Here is a 12,109-nt window from a genome sequence, read left to right as displayed (position 1 = left end):
TTGTGAACAGCCTTTTCTTGGGAAGCTTGCTCAGCAGCATCAGAGACTCCATAAAGCCCCCCTCTTCCCATCCGTTAGCTTGGCAGCAATCGCGCCAAACAAAGTCCTGCTCCCTGTCATCTGGCACAGCCAAACGGTTGACCATGATTCCTTGGCTCTGGGTTAAAGTACTTGAGATCTCCAGGTTGTCCTTCCTGGTACCTAAGCAAGCCCAAGCACCAGCTTGAAATGCTGGTCTGGAAAGTGTCTCATCTAAAAACCCTTCTGCAGTTCCAGATGGATGATGACAAGTCACGTGTCACCTTAGCATTTGTACATGTAAAAAGTACAAAGCGAAGTAAGTGGTCATTTGCTCCTCAGAAATGGGTGAGCATGATGGAATTACGATGGGAGCAGTCTCATGCTATAGTCTATAGCTATATATAGTGTGAGTCACACTGAAATGTTCCACAGGCAGGCACAGGGGTTTGGTAACTGCAGCGTAACTAAAAGCCTTTGGTTGCAGTGGTAAGTTAATGAGGGGGTCAGAAGGCAGGCAAAAGTGTCTTTGGTAGAAAATGCTCTAATTCTTATTTTTTTCGTGAAAGACTTGTATGTCATCTTTCCTTCTCTTGGAATAACTTTATCAGAGTGGCTGTCAGTTGAGTGTTTTCTTTCTCCTCTGCGCTACTCACTAATTTGCCTACTTGTAGCATTGCTTAATTGTAGTGTCATTATAGTTAGAAGTGAAAGATGGTTATTGCCCGTGTACAGCACTTCTGAGGTACAGTTGTGGTCTGAACCCATTAAGACAGCCACACTCCAGAGCAGAGAGCCAGAACTTTGTTCCCAAGTTCTGGGTTGTAATGGTATCAGTATTGCATTTTTGGATCATAAATTTGAGAAGAAACTCTGCTTGATGGGATCTGACTATGAAGCATCCCTACTGTGATAAAGGGAATATTTCATCTAAAAAACACAACCTGATGAAGAGCGGGAGCACAGGCTAGTGCTTGGGTAGCCTGCAGGAAAAGCCTTTGCCCAAGGACATTAGTCTTACAACTCTACATGTGTGCTTTGAGTGGCCACCTCCAAGGAACCACAGCTTGGGTACCACCAGGGAGGAGATTGCTTTGGTTTATTATGTGAACAAAACAGCTGTTGCTTAGTCTCTGTACATCCATGTCCCCATTTAAGCAGTTAGCCTGCTCCCCTCTTTGGGGACCGTCATCTTCTGTTTCCAAACCTGCCAGCGACCTGCCTCGTGAGCTTGAGCAAATCCCAGCTGCAAGCTGTGCCCGTCGCTTGGTATATTCATATCTGTTAGCTCTGTGGCATGTATTGCGTCTAGTTGTCACATGGGAGCCCTAATCTTACTGGCTAATTAACCCAAATAGTGATCAGACTGTTATCTGTACTGTAGAATGCTAATGGGGAGCTCTTAAAGCTGTTGGTGGTTGGTCTAGTCCCATCTTCAGGATGGCTGCTGTGCTCTGTGATGATGGCGTGTCGCAGCTTACCTCTGGCTGTAGAGAAAGCTGCATAAAAATAAATGAAAACTTGCTTTCAAAAAATTCTATTTGATAACTATTATCCAAGTTTAGGCTGTCTCTCAAAATTGTTTAAAAATAAAATTCAAAAGCAATATTTTTACAGCCTTCGTTCCTAAAATCAAAATGCCGGAGGGGTGATAAATACCTGCCTGAGTACATAGATCTAGGTTTTTGTGCAGATCAGCATCTTTTGCAAGTGCGGAGAAATTACTTTCTTCGTCTTCCTTGAATCAACTAACTATATTCAACAGCCAGTTGAAAAAAAAATTGTCAGGAGTTGGAATTTTCCAGTCCATGAATTAAAACAAGGTGTGAGATGAATGAATTGATCTTAAGGGAAAGGCGATAGTAACCAGAATCGGTCTATCAACTGACTAGACAACAGGTAGTATTTCATATGACTTTAATAACCCAGTGAAGTTCCAAAAATGTGCTGGTCTTAATTTCTTTTGTGTAGCCAGCCTGCTTAAGGAGGTTTAGCCATTAAAAATTTAGAATAGGATTTCATTTTCTGTCCCAATGCAGTTTCATTTCCGCTTAATAAATGGGACATACATCAGTTTTCTACTGTATAATTGCAAACTGGATAGGTACTTTTAGCCATGTCACAACCGAGAGGAAGCACTCCTGTGTTTAAGCAAAAGAATGCAGCTTGTACCACCGGTGGGAATGAACAACTCTTCTGAAAAATGTGTAGAGCAGTCATTCTTAATGAAGTGGATGAATTTTTCTTTGTTTGTTAATCAGGTGGGCAGCGTTATGCTCTGCAGACCTAGCAGCCGTTGGCCTTACGGTACATCCAGTGTTTCACTCTCTGCAAATCCTTCGTTACCTTAGCTGCAGGAGTTCTCACTTTCCAATTAAAAGCTTGTGGCAACCTAGCAATGAAATAAGGGCTGTGCCAGCTTAACAGACTCTACCTTTAAAGCTGTGTCCATACACAACAGTTTCTGGTTCACAGAAAACAAATCCCTGTGCACTCCCCGCTCTCCTTGGCATGCCTGGCAATGCTGTGCTATCCCCTGCGGGGGCTTCCCTTTTTACTTTCTAGGCAAGAAATTAGCCATGGTCCTACTAGCAGCTTATGGTTCCAGGTTTGATGTCGCTAATTATTCTGTCGCCTCCTTACTTGGTGTCAGCATATTACAAAATCAGTGATCAGAGTGCTAAAGACCGTATTTAGGGTGGAGGCTGTAATACAGTATTGCCTTTCATCAGATAACGGCAAAGCTCCTGAAAAATATAATTTCTCTTTAGTGCTAGCAAGCTGTGGAGGCCAGTCTGTGCGATCGCTGTGCCCACAGTTGCACTGCGACCGATTCAGAGGATGCCAGGTTTGGTCAGGGCTGCTCATCAGCCCTGCCTGCTGTGTAAGGACTGAGTTGGTGCTAACGCAATTTCACCCTGCTTGCTGCTCTTAACAGCCCAGGCAGTACTGGTGTCTTCCCACAGGATTTGTGTGTCTAAAGGGCTGCAGGAGGTTCTCAGTTTTGACCGCCTATAGCTAAGTACTTGTCAGGAGCAGGGTCAGAGAGGAAACTCATATTGTCATTTGATTATGGTTCACAGGGGCTGCTTGCTGAATTTTTACCTACCATAACTTCCAGGCTTCTGTTTATCTAAACTTTTTTCAGTTGGTTTGTGGTTTTTTTCCCCCAAAGCCCTATGTAAGTGGGGAGACGAGGTTAAGCAGATGTGATGGTAAGAAGGTTGGGGTTCCGATGCGTGCCTGAACTCCAGTTTCACAGCGCTTGGCAAGAGCTGCAGGAGGAACGTGGGCATGAGGTGTGTGTCCCTGCTTTGACAGGCTGCATTTTGCTAATGTTGATACTGAGAAGCATGAAGGACTCCCTTTCCTTGGTGTAGCTGTTCAGAAGAGACAACGCAACAAAGGGACCCTCATCTGTAAATCCATCCTTGTCCCCTTCCCAGTGTGTGGCACTGAGGTGAACTCAGCAGAAGAAACAAACGGGGGGAAGGATCCATTTCTCCTGGACTAACACCATGGCTGTGCAGAGGATTCTGTGGGATGCTTTTTCGGGTGGTTCTTGGCTCATGGCAGCAGGTCGGCTGGTGTGGTGTGAGGCAGGCATGCACAGGGTTCCTCCACAGGGTTCCCGCTGCAGTCGCCTGGCTCTGATGGCTCTGTTGGGGAGTTTCCCTCACGGAGTAAATGGCCTGAGACTGGGTTTGATGTACCTCCTCCTGTTTGTGATGATGAAAGGTGAACGTTGGAGTGAAGGCTGAGCTGGCTGTTGCTTGACACTCACTTCAAGAGGAAAAGAAATAATCTATCTTCCCATCAACTTTTTTTAATAAAGAAGTATTTGATTATTTAAAATTGGTAGTGTATGAGGTAAACAATTCCTTTAGAGCTACCCTTAAGTTTCTTGGGGAGTATAATGTTCACAGTGTGTTTAGAATGGTCACTAAAATAATCTTCTTAAAGGAAAAACAGGGAGGAGGCTTGAGAAGAGTGATACAAATCAGCTGGCACAGGATGAACACCACGTACAGGGCTTGGTACGGGCTTGGCTCCTCATCGGGTGCCTGGGCAGGCAAGTACTAAGTCTTGGCCTAAACAAAAGCAAAAGTAAAGGTTTTTGCTTTAAGTATGTCAGTATGTACTTGTGGCTGAGTGCGCTGTTTAGCAATGCTTATACCGCTGAACCAAGTACGGTGACTTGTATTGAGTAGACTTCCATTATCATACCAAAACTAAAATTACTTCGAAAGGTTTGATTAAATTGGATTTCTAGTCTAGAAGTCCCCTCATCAGGCTTCTTTAATCTCCGTAGTTCAAAATCTTGGATACAGTAATCTGATGACTTATTGCAAAAGTGTGGGGCGGTGTATTTTTTTTTCCTTTGTCTTTCTGTGTTTAAGCTCAGGAGGTTGGGAAACTTCTTGATTCATCCCTTGGCCACATGACTTCATAGCTGGCTGACTTCATGTCATCGTGGCTGCAGCGCCTCTGGATGCTGTGGGTTGTCGGAGAGGGGATGGAATCAGCCGTGCTTCATATTGTCGCCTCGGTAGTGACTAATGGAGGAGGGTGGGAAACGAGAGCAGCTGAGTAAAAGCAAATAGAAAGATCATCCTGCTGGGGTGGTGTGATGGGCCACTGACCTTGTGTTTTGACATGACTGACTGTTGTGGGGTTTTCCAGCATTCCTTGCAGACAAAACCCAGCGGGTATCGACTGACTCATTCAGAAATGTTGGGGTTTATATGTGGTGACTTTCTTTGGTTCTTTCTAACTTTCCAGATAAAGTTTGAGAGTTGACCTTGACGGTCTGTGGAGTCAGCTTTCCATTCAAGCCAGCTTTCCAATGTTTAAAAGTCTTGTTCTATCGCTGCATGGAGTTGAGGCAACGTTCAGCCTCTGCTTTCTAGGTATGTGACTCATACCTTAAAAGAAAAGCTCTGCCCACCTTGGTCTGTGCCATTCTGCAGCCTGAGGAAGAAAGGCGAGAAGGCTTTTCTTCACACCGGAGTGGTTTGGAAATGTGACTCTGGCAAAGCGATCTCTGGGAGATCTATATATACTAGAATTATATATATAGAACTATATATACTTGGGTGGAATGGAGTAAATGAAAGTAATTTGAGTAAACTGGAGGATAACTGATGTGCATCAGGAAGCAGACTTCAGGTTTAGGTGTTCCAGTAAAGAGGGCTTGATTGGTGTGAAAACTTCAGCGGCACTGTTTTGGGGATCCTTGTGGGTTTAAGGTTTGATCCCACCGTCTTTTCTGAGTAACTGTAAAAGAATGGGAAGCAGGAAGGGGAAGAGGAATGGGAAGTAAGAGCGGGAGAAACACAAATGAAGAGATGGAGGGGAGTAGAGGCAAATTGCCGAAGTGAGGTTCTGCTGTCTGTCACAGAACCACAGCACCAGCAGGGAAGTGGCGTGGCTTCAGAATAGCTTTGTGATTTCATAAGGCATCTCATGCCTGTGTGTTTGCTTTTTTATCTAGTAGAGCACTGGTGCCCTTCTCTGTGGGCTGTAGTGGGAGGTTGAGGAGAATGGGTTTATCTCCTGCAGGTGCTTGCTCTTCTGGCCAAACTACTTGTTCAGTTCTTGGGTCTGCATCCTCTCCTTTATGCAGATCTGCCTGTGCCTCGCTCCCTCCCTTGCCGGGAGGCCTCCTGTGCTCCTCCGTGCGTGTTCTCGGAGGCCTTACCTCCACCAGAGCCCTCCTGACGAGCTGTTGGAGATGATGAACTTCCTCTCCAGCTGTGTTCTGGAAACAAAGGGCTGTTGTGTTCAGCCTTTGTGCAGGGGCCCTGCAAGAAGAGGCTCTTCCTTCCCTCTATTCCAACCAGCGTCTGCATATTTGCTCTTTCGTATATTAGTAGATAGGTCTGAATAGAGTGCATCTTTGAGTGGCTTTTGAACTGTAAAATTGTTACCACTAGTGGTACCTCGTGTTTTGTCAGTCCCTTGCACCCTATGTCAAGAGACCATTTCGTGTCTCAGCCAGTTACGAGATACTTAAACTAAATGTGGAAAATAGGAACAAATTTCATTCTGCAAGTGAAATGATGCTTAAAATGCTTGGTCTGCAAATGTTGCTTATAGCTAGTTGTTTCAAGATGAGGTTTGCTATAAAATGACGTTGACTGTGACATGCTTTTGAATTTGTTTTAATATAGGCTAAATTCAGTTAAGAGCAAATCCAGTAGACTGTCTTGCATGTCATGGACCTACTTGTCTCTCTGAATTTTGCACTGCCTGCTTTTCTGGTCCGGTGATGGGTAAAAGGTGCTTCTGTATGCGCCGTGCCAAAATGCCTTAAGCATCTTAGGGAAGAGCCTGCCGCCACTGTGTCCTAGCGAACTTTATAATTCAGTGCCCAGAAATTAAGACAAATGTTCCATTAACTTCTTGCTTCTCTTTCAGACTATATTTATGCAGTTAACAAGAGAAATTCCACACAGGCACATAATACTACATAGTAAACCTGATTTACATGCAATAAACTGCTTGAACTCCTACTTGACAGTTCAAGGAGTGGCTCCTTCATCCCACAGGGAAGAGTAAGGTTTAAATAACACTTACTGATAACAGGAAGCAAATGAAGAGGTCTCAGTAAATCAATCATTTTATCTATATCCTACACACGTTGTGATACAGACCCTTCTCTCACTTGTAAATGTTTGATTTGCTTTTAGGTCATGCTTGTCAGTGAAAGGCTAGCGTATCAGCAGAGTTTTATGTGTCTGTATGTATGAGCATTTACTCCTTTTTGCAGGATCTTAGAAATAACTGAAGGATACCCAATCAATGGAAAAAATACAGACCAACAGCATTTATGGGATAATCGAGAACGTGGCTGTCATAGAGAAAAAGCCATTCACATTGATTCACTGTCTGATAGCAATTGAGGCTACGATGGGCTAAAGCGGCCCCAAAAACGTTGCTAAAATAGTTTGTGGCTGCAAGTGTCAGAGGTCTGTTTGGAAATAATAGGTAGAAGTTGTTACCGCTTTCTCTAGTGTGGGTTGCAGAGAGAAAAACAGCTGCTTCTGGTTTCACCCTACAGTTTCTTGAAACTCTCAAACAGCTTAAAATAGGTGGCTTTCTTGTGGCTTTCTAAACTTAGATGTCTTGCTAAACTTGCATGTGTTTCCTTTAAACAGGTTGCAAAATAAAAGCACTAAGGGCCAAGACAAACACTTACATTAAGACCCCTGTTCGTGGAGAAGAACCCATCTTTGTTGTCACTGGACGAAAAGAGGACGTAGCCATGGCCAAAAGGGAAATTCTCTCAGCTGCTGAACACTTTTCCATGATCAGAGCATCACGCAACAAGAACGGTCCTGCCCTGGGAGGCTTGCCATGTACCCCCAATCTGCCAGGTCAGACAACAGTCCAAGTCAGGGTGCCTTACCGTGTAGTTGGGCTAGTGGTTGGACCGAAAGGAGCTACAATCAAAAGAATTCAGCAGCAGACCCATACCTACATAGTCACTCCCAGCAGAGACAAGGAGCCTGTCTTCGAAGTTACAGTAATGCCCGAAAACGTCGACCGTGCGCGCGAGGAGATTGAGATGCACATAGCCATGCGTACCGGGAACTACATTGAGCTGAACGAAGAGAACGATTTCCATTACAACGGTACAGATGTGAGCTTTGAAGGAGGCACTCTCGGGTCTGCGTGGCTTGCTTCTAATCCTGTCCCTCCTAGCCGCACCAGAATGATTTCTAATTATAGAAATGACAGCTCCAGCTCCTTGGGAAGTGGCTCCACAGATTCCTATTTTGGAAGCAATAGATTGGCTGACTTCAGCCCAACGAGTCCATTCAGCACAGGCAACTTCTGGTTTGGAGAAACGCTGCCTTCAGTGGGCACAGAAGACCTTGCGGTCGACTCTCCAGCGTACGACTCCTTACCGACGCCTTCCCAAACCATTTGGACTCCTTTTGAACCTGTAAACCCTCTCTCCGGCTTTGGTAGCGACCCTGCTAGTAATGCCAAGCCTCATCGCCGAGGGAGCCAACCATCTACTCCTCGCCTGTCACCCACGTTTCCAGAAAGTCTGGATCACCCACTGGCTAGGAGAGTGAGGAGCGACCCACCTAGCACCGGCCACCAAGCCGGCCTCCCCATATACATCCCCGCTTTCTCCAACGGTACCAACAGCTATTCCTCTTCCAACGGCGGCTCCACGTCCAGCTCGCCCCCCGAGTCGAGACGGAAGCACGACTGCGTGATCTGCTTCGAGAGCGAAGTCATTGCGGCCCTGGTCCCCTGTGGCCACAATCTCTTCTGCATGGAGTGTGCCAACAAAATCTGTGAAAAGGAAGCGCCATCGTGTCCCGTTTGCCAGACAGCTGTTACTCAGGCAATCCAAATTCACTCTTAAATATATATGGATATTATTATATATGGACTTTTTAAAACTCTTAAAGGCATGGGTGTAATGGTACCCTCTAGTAAACTTCCTAATGAATTCTGACTGTTGGGCTTTCTTGGGGTTAGGCTGAAGTTGTTAATAAATTTCTACTTTCCAAAAGGCTGCTATGGTAACACTAAACCTAGGTGGCTCTGTCCGGATCGGTGTCAGCAGATGGCATGTTTAGCGGAGGCATCTGCTGTGACGTTATGGCACAGTGAGGGGAAGTTTGATCAATTACACAACTGCAAAACAAATTTTACAGGCTTTCTAAAGGATCTCTGTTAAGCGCTTTGACTTCTGTGTGTTGGCAGCAATGAACCTCGTCGCCTGAACGCAGAAGTACTCGTCTGCCGTGGAGGGTTTGTGGCATTATCAATATATCAAACAACACTTCCAATGCTGCCTTCTTTACACTGCCAGTTTTGAAAAACAGGTTTGGGGAAATTTTTTTTTTGCTTTGTGCAACAACTTATGCCTAATTCTTCAGCATTGCAAATACCTTTTTTTTTTTTTTAAAAGCGTAGTTTGGTTTCTTGACATGGATGATGTTAATTGGCAGGTTCAGGTAATAATTACGGTGAGGGCAGGGAGAGAAGTTGCCCGACACACCTCTATTTTGCCCGACGTGTTAAGGGCAGTATGTTCAGAGGATCAGGAACGTCTGGATTTGTGAATTCCTACCCACTGCTTTTCTTAATGTAATGTGGAAAAGTCTGGCTGGCTTCATCCCATTTCAGTGAGGGCTTTGGGATGCACATGCTTTGACTGATAGTGAGGATGCTGACATTCCGTTCGTTAGTCCGATCAAGCTGTTCTTAAATTACCTTTTTAGTCTACAGTACAAAATGTGAAGCATTTTTATGTTCAATCCATATTTGTCTTGCACATATATAAATATATATTTTATTTTTAGTAAGGAAAAGGAAAAAGGGGGAGTTGCGTATGTGCCCTTGTATTATTCATGACAGCAGCTGTGACGGTGGCCCTGCAATCAGTTTACTTCATTTCAAAACTGTCTTTCCAATCATAAGGAAAAAAAAAAAGTGGATTTTGAAAGCGCTTCTTACATTTCAACCTGTGGATGTTTCTAGCTTTTTTTCATCCTCAGTACCTTCCCAAATCTGTGCTGGCATATATTAAAACAAAAACAAAAAAAAAAGACACAAAGTGGAGTTCTGGTGGATTTTTCTATTTTTTTTGAAGCATTATTTTCCCAAGACAAGACAAAGCTTTTTTCTCAGTATAATAAAAAGAAATTCTATGTGTATTGAACTAGTAAATATACAGAAAATTTTATTTTTTATTTCCACTTGAAGAGTTACATTTCGTATAAAAGTTTACAAATAACGGTTTTTATTTTATGATTTTCAGTATAAAAGTTGCCTTGACGGCATATTATGTACTGCATAACTTTAATGCTATAATTGCTTGTAGAATAGTTACATGTCAGTATTGAAACCTAATCTCTAGCTGCAGTCTTGTAGATATGAACAAAGGTTCACCGAGCATGTATTTTGTATTTTATTGCATCGTACACGGCAACTAATAAGCCAAGGAATCGACAGACATTAGGTGCGTGTACCATTTCTATAAACCACAAACTAAGAATGATAAACTATCAATATAGTTTAGTATTTGCTAATTTTACTACACTTTTTGTTATGTATATGTAGGGAGGTCATAGGGATTATAAATTCAATTTGAGTAAAGTTTAAAAACCATATATTTTATGATAAAGGGCCTTTAACTTATGATGGCCAAAGCACTGATATTATATATTTGCTGTAAAGAGAATTATAAGAGTTTTATTTTTCTGATATTAAAAGTTACTTAATAAAGACTTGTTTCCATTAACTTCAAGGTTTTGCTGTCTTCATGGTTGTCCCTTGGAGCAGCCCGGGGAGGCTGGGGCTGGCCGGCATCTCTCACCCAGGGCCTTCCCCAGTGCTTAATACACCACGGGCCGGACTTGGGTGCGTCTGAGTGACTTCACGTGCGAAGAATCTTGTTTTCTGTTAGTTCCTGCCTTTTAAAAAAGCACCTCGTGGTCTTCCAGAGGGCACAGCCACAGCTTGCCACAATGCTTGGGGCCTCACGTTTCAGAGTCATTTCAGTGCAGCCGCAAGATAAATTGCATGTGCTCGTACCTGCACGGGTCTCCTATTGTGTTCCCTCCAGCCTGATGGCGATTTGCACCCTGTGCCTGGTACAGAGGACTCCATGTCCCCTCTGCCATGAGCTGCCTTTTCTTACCTCTCCTCATTCGACTGGTTTTGGCCCCGGGAGGAGCCCCGCTGTGGTCTCCGTAGGCTGGGTGTTGCTGACAGTGTAGTGTATTTGGATACTTACTGATATTCGCACCCATTTATTACTTATCTTGCTCCCTGCTGAAGCATCCTTCCCCATTCCTCGCCACCAGGGACCTGCCGGAGCGAGCAGTTCCCCTCCGGGCAGGGGGGTTGCAGCAAAGCAGAGCACCGGGACCGCGAGTGGACGCTTCCCTGGGATGGAGGAGAGTGACAGCAGTTAATAGGAAAAGGCATTTTAAGGCCATCTGGCTTCCAAGGTGCATGTTTATAAATACCGCGTGTAGTGCTGCCGGAGGCTGGTTCCTGCAGCCTGCTGCTATGGAAGGGGCTGGTGGGGCAGATGCGAGGTTGGTGGCTGCTAAGTTGTTTTTTGCTGAGAACCTATTCCTGATTATTCTTTGGAGGAAAAAAAAAAGCAAGCTGCTCCTTCCTTGGCAGTATACACAAATGCACCGACTTGAATTTCTCCTGCTTAGCTGAGGGCTTTGGATGCCCAAAGACCACTTTGCGCGGGGGATGTTTCCTCCCTCCTTCCTCATCAACTGCTCAAACATCCCTGCGGTATACGGAGGTGGCGGAGCATCTGCCTGAGGTCCTCACAGCCACCGCCCCGGAGCTCGTGGCCTCAAATCTAAGCTTTCTGTTCACCTTTTCCAGCAGGACGGAGAGGAGGATATTTCTTTTTAACTGCCTTTTTAATAGTGAGTCTTGGGAAGAGATCAGAGAGTACTTAAATTCACTTCACGTGGGTCTTGGGGCAGTTTTAGTGCTGCAGCAAGAGGCCTCAGACATAAAACCTCAGGCAGCGGGGACACGTTACCTCCAGATGTACATCAACCATCTTAAATCCCAACTCCTCCAACATGTGTTACTTACCAGAGAAAGTAGCACTGTGGTTACTTCTGAGTTGCATAAGACAGGCACGGGCTTCAGAAACCCCAGTTCTCCTCAATTTGCTGTAGTGAATTTATTTTTCCATGCTCAGGAGCACTTGTGATGGGTGAGTAACCCGCCTGGAATTTTAACTCTTGGTCGTGGAAAGGGAAGCACTCGCCACCAGGCATCGGCATGAGCTGGTCTGCCCCACTGCCAGCCGGGCTGGTTAGAGCTAAACAAATTTAATTTTATTTTATTGCAAGGTGAAGTTTTAAGGATGCATTAAGCTTGAATTTTTCCTTTCAGCCCCTGAAGCACCAAGCTGCTTTCCTGGCTGGGTTCGGCGCTGGCCCGGGAGCTCCTGCCGGGCTCTCCCCAGGCAGGGAGGGCTCCGGCGAGGCAGGTTTGGCATCAGGACCTCCATCTCGCGGGGCGTCTCCCAGCCCTGCCCTCCTGCAGCAGCATCTTGCTGGTCCGAAAGCCCAGC

General features: G+C 45.0%; 1 protein-coding gene across 1 annotated transcript; it reads left to right on the top strand.

The window, feature by feature from the left end:
• Window positions 1-6,289: 6,289 nt before the first annotated feature.
• MEX3C (mex-3 RNA binding family member C) lies at window positions 6,290-8,404 on the top strand. The gene is made up of 2 exons (XM_010296379.1): window positions 6,290-6,293; window positions 7,179-8,404. Exons 1-2 carry the CDS (start codon window positions 6,290-6,292, stop codon window positions 8,402-8,404), a joined length of 1,230 nt encoding a protein of 409 aa, XP_010294681.1.
• Window positions 8,405-12,109: the final 3,705 nt, after the last annotated feature.

The sequence above is a fragment of the Phaethon lepturus genome, unplaced genomic scaffold, assembly GCF_000687285.1.
Source record: "Phaethon lepturus isolate BGI_N335 unplaced genomic scaffold, ASM68728v1 scaffold25801, whole genome shotgun sequence".
Taxonomy (NCBI): Eukaryota; Metazoa; Chordata; class Aves; order Phaethontiformes; family Phaethontidae; genus Phaethon; species Phaethon lepturus.
Note: the sequence above shows the minus strand (reverse complement) of the source record. Positions and strands in the feature narration are given on the sequence as shown.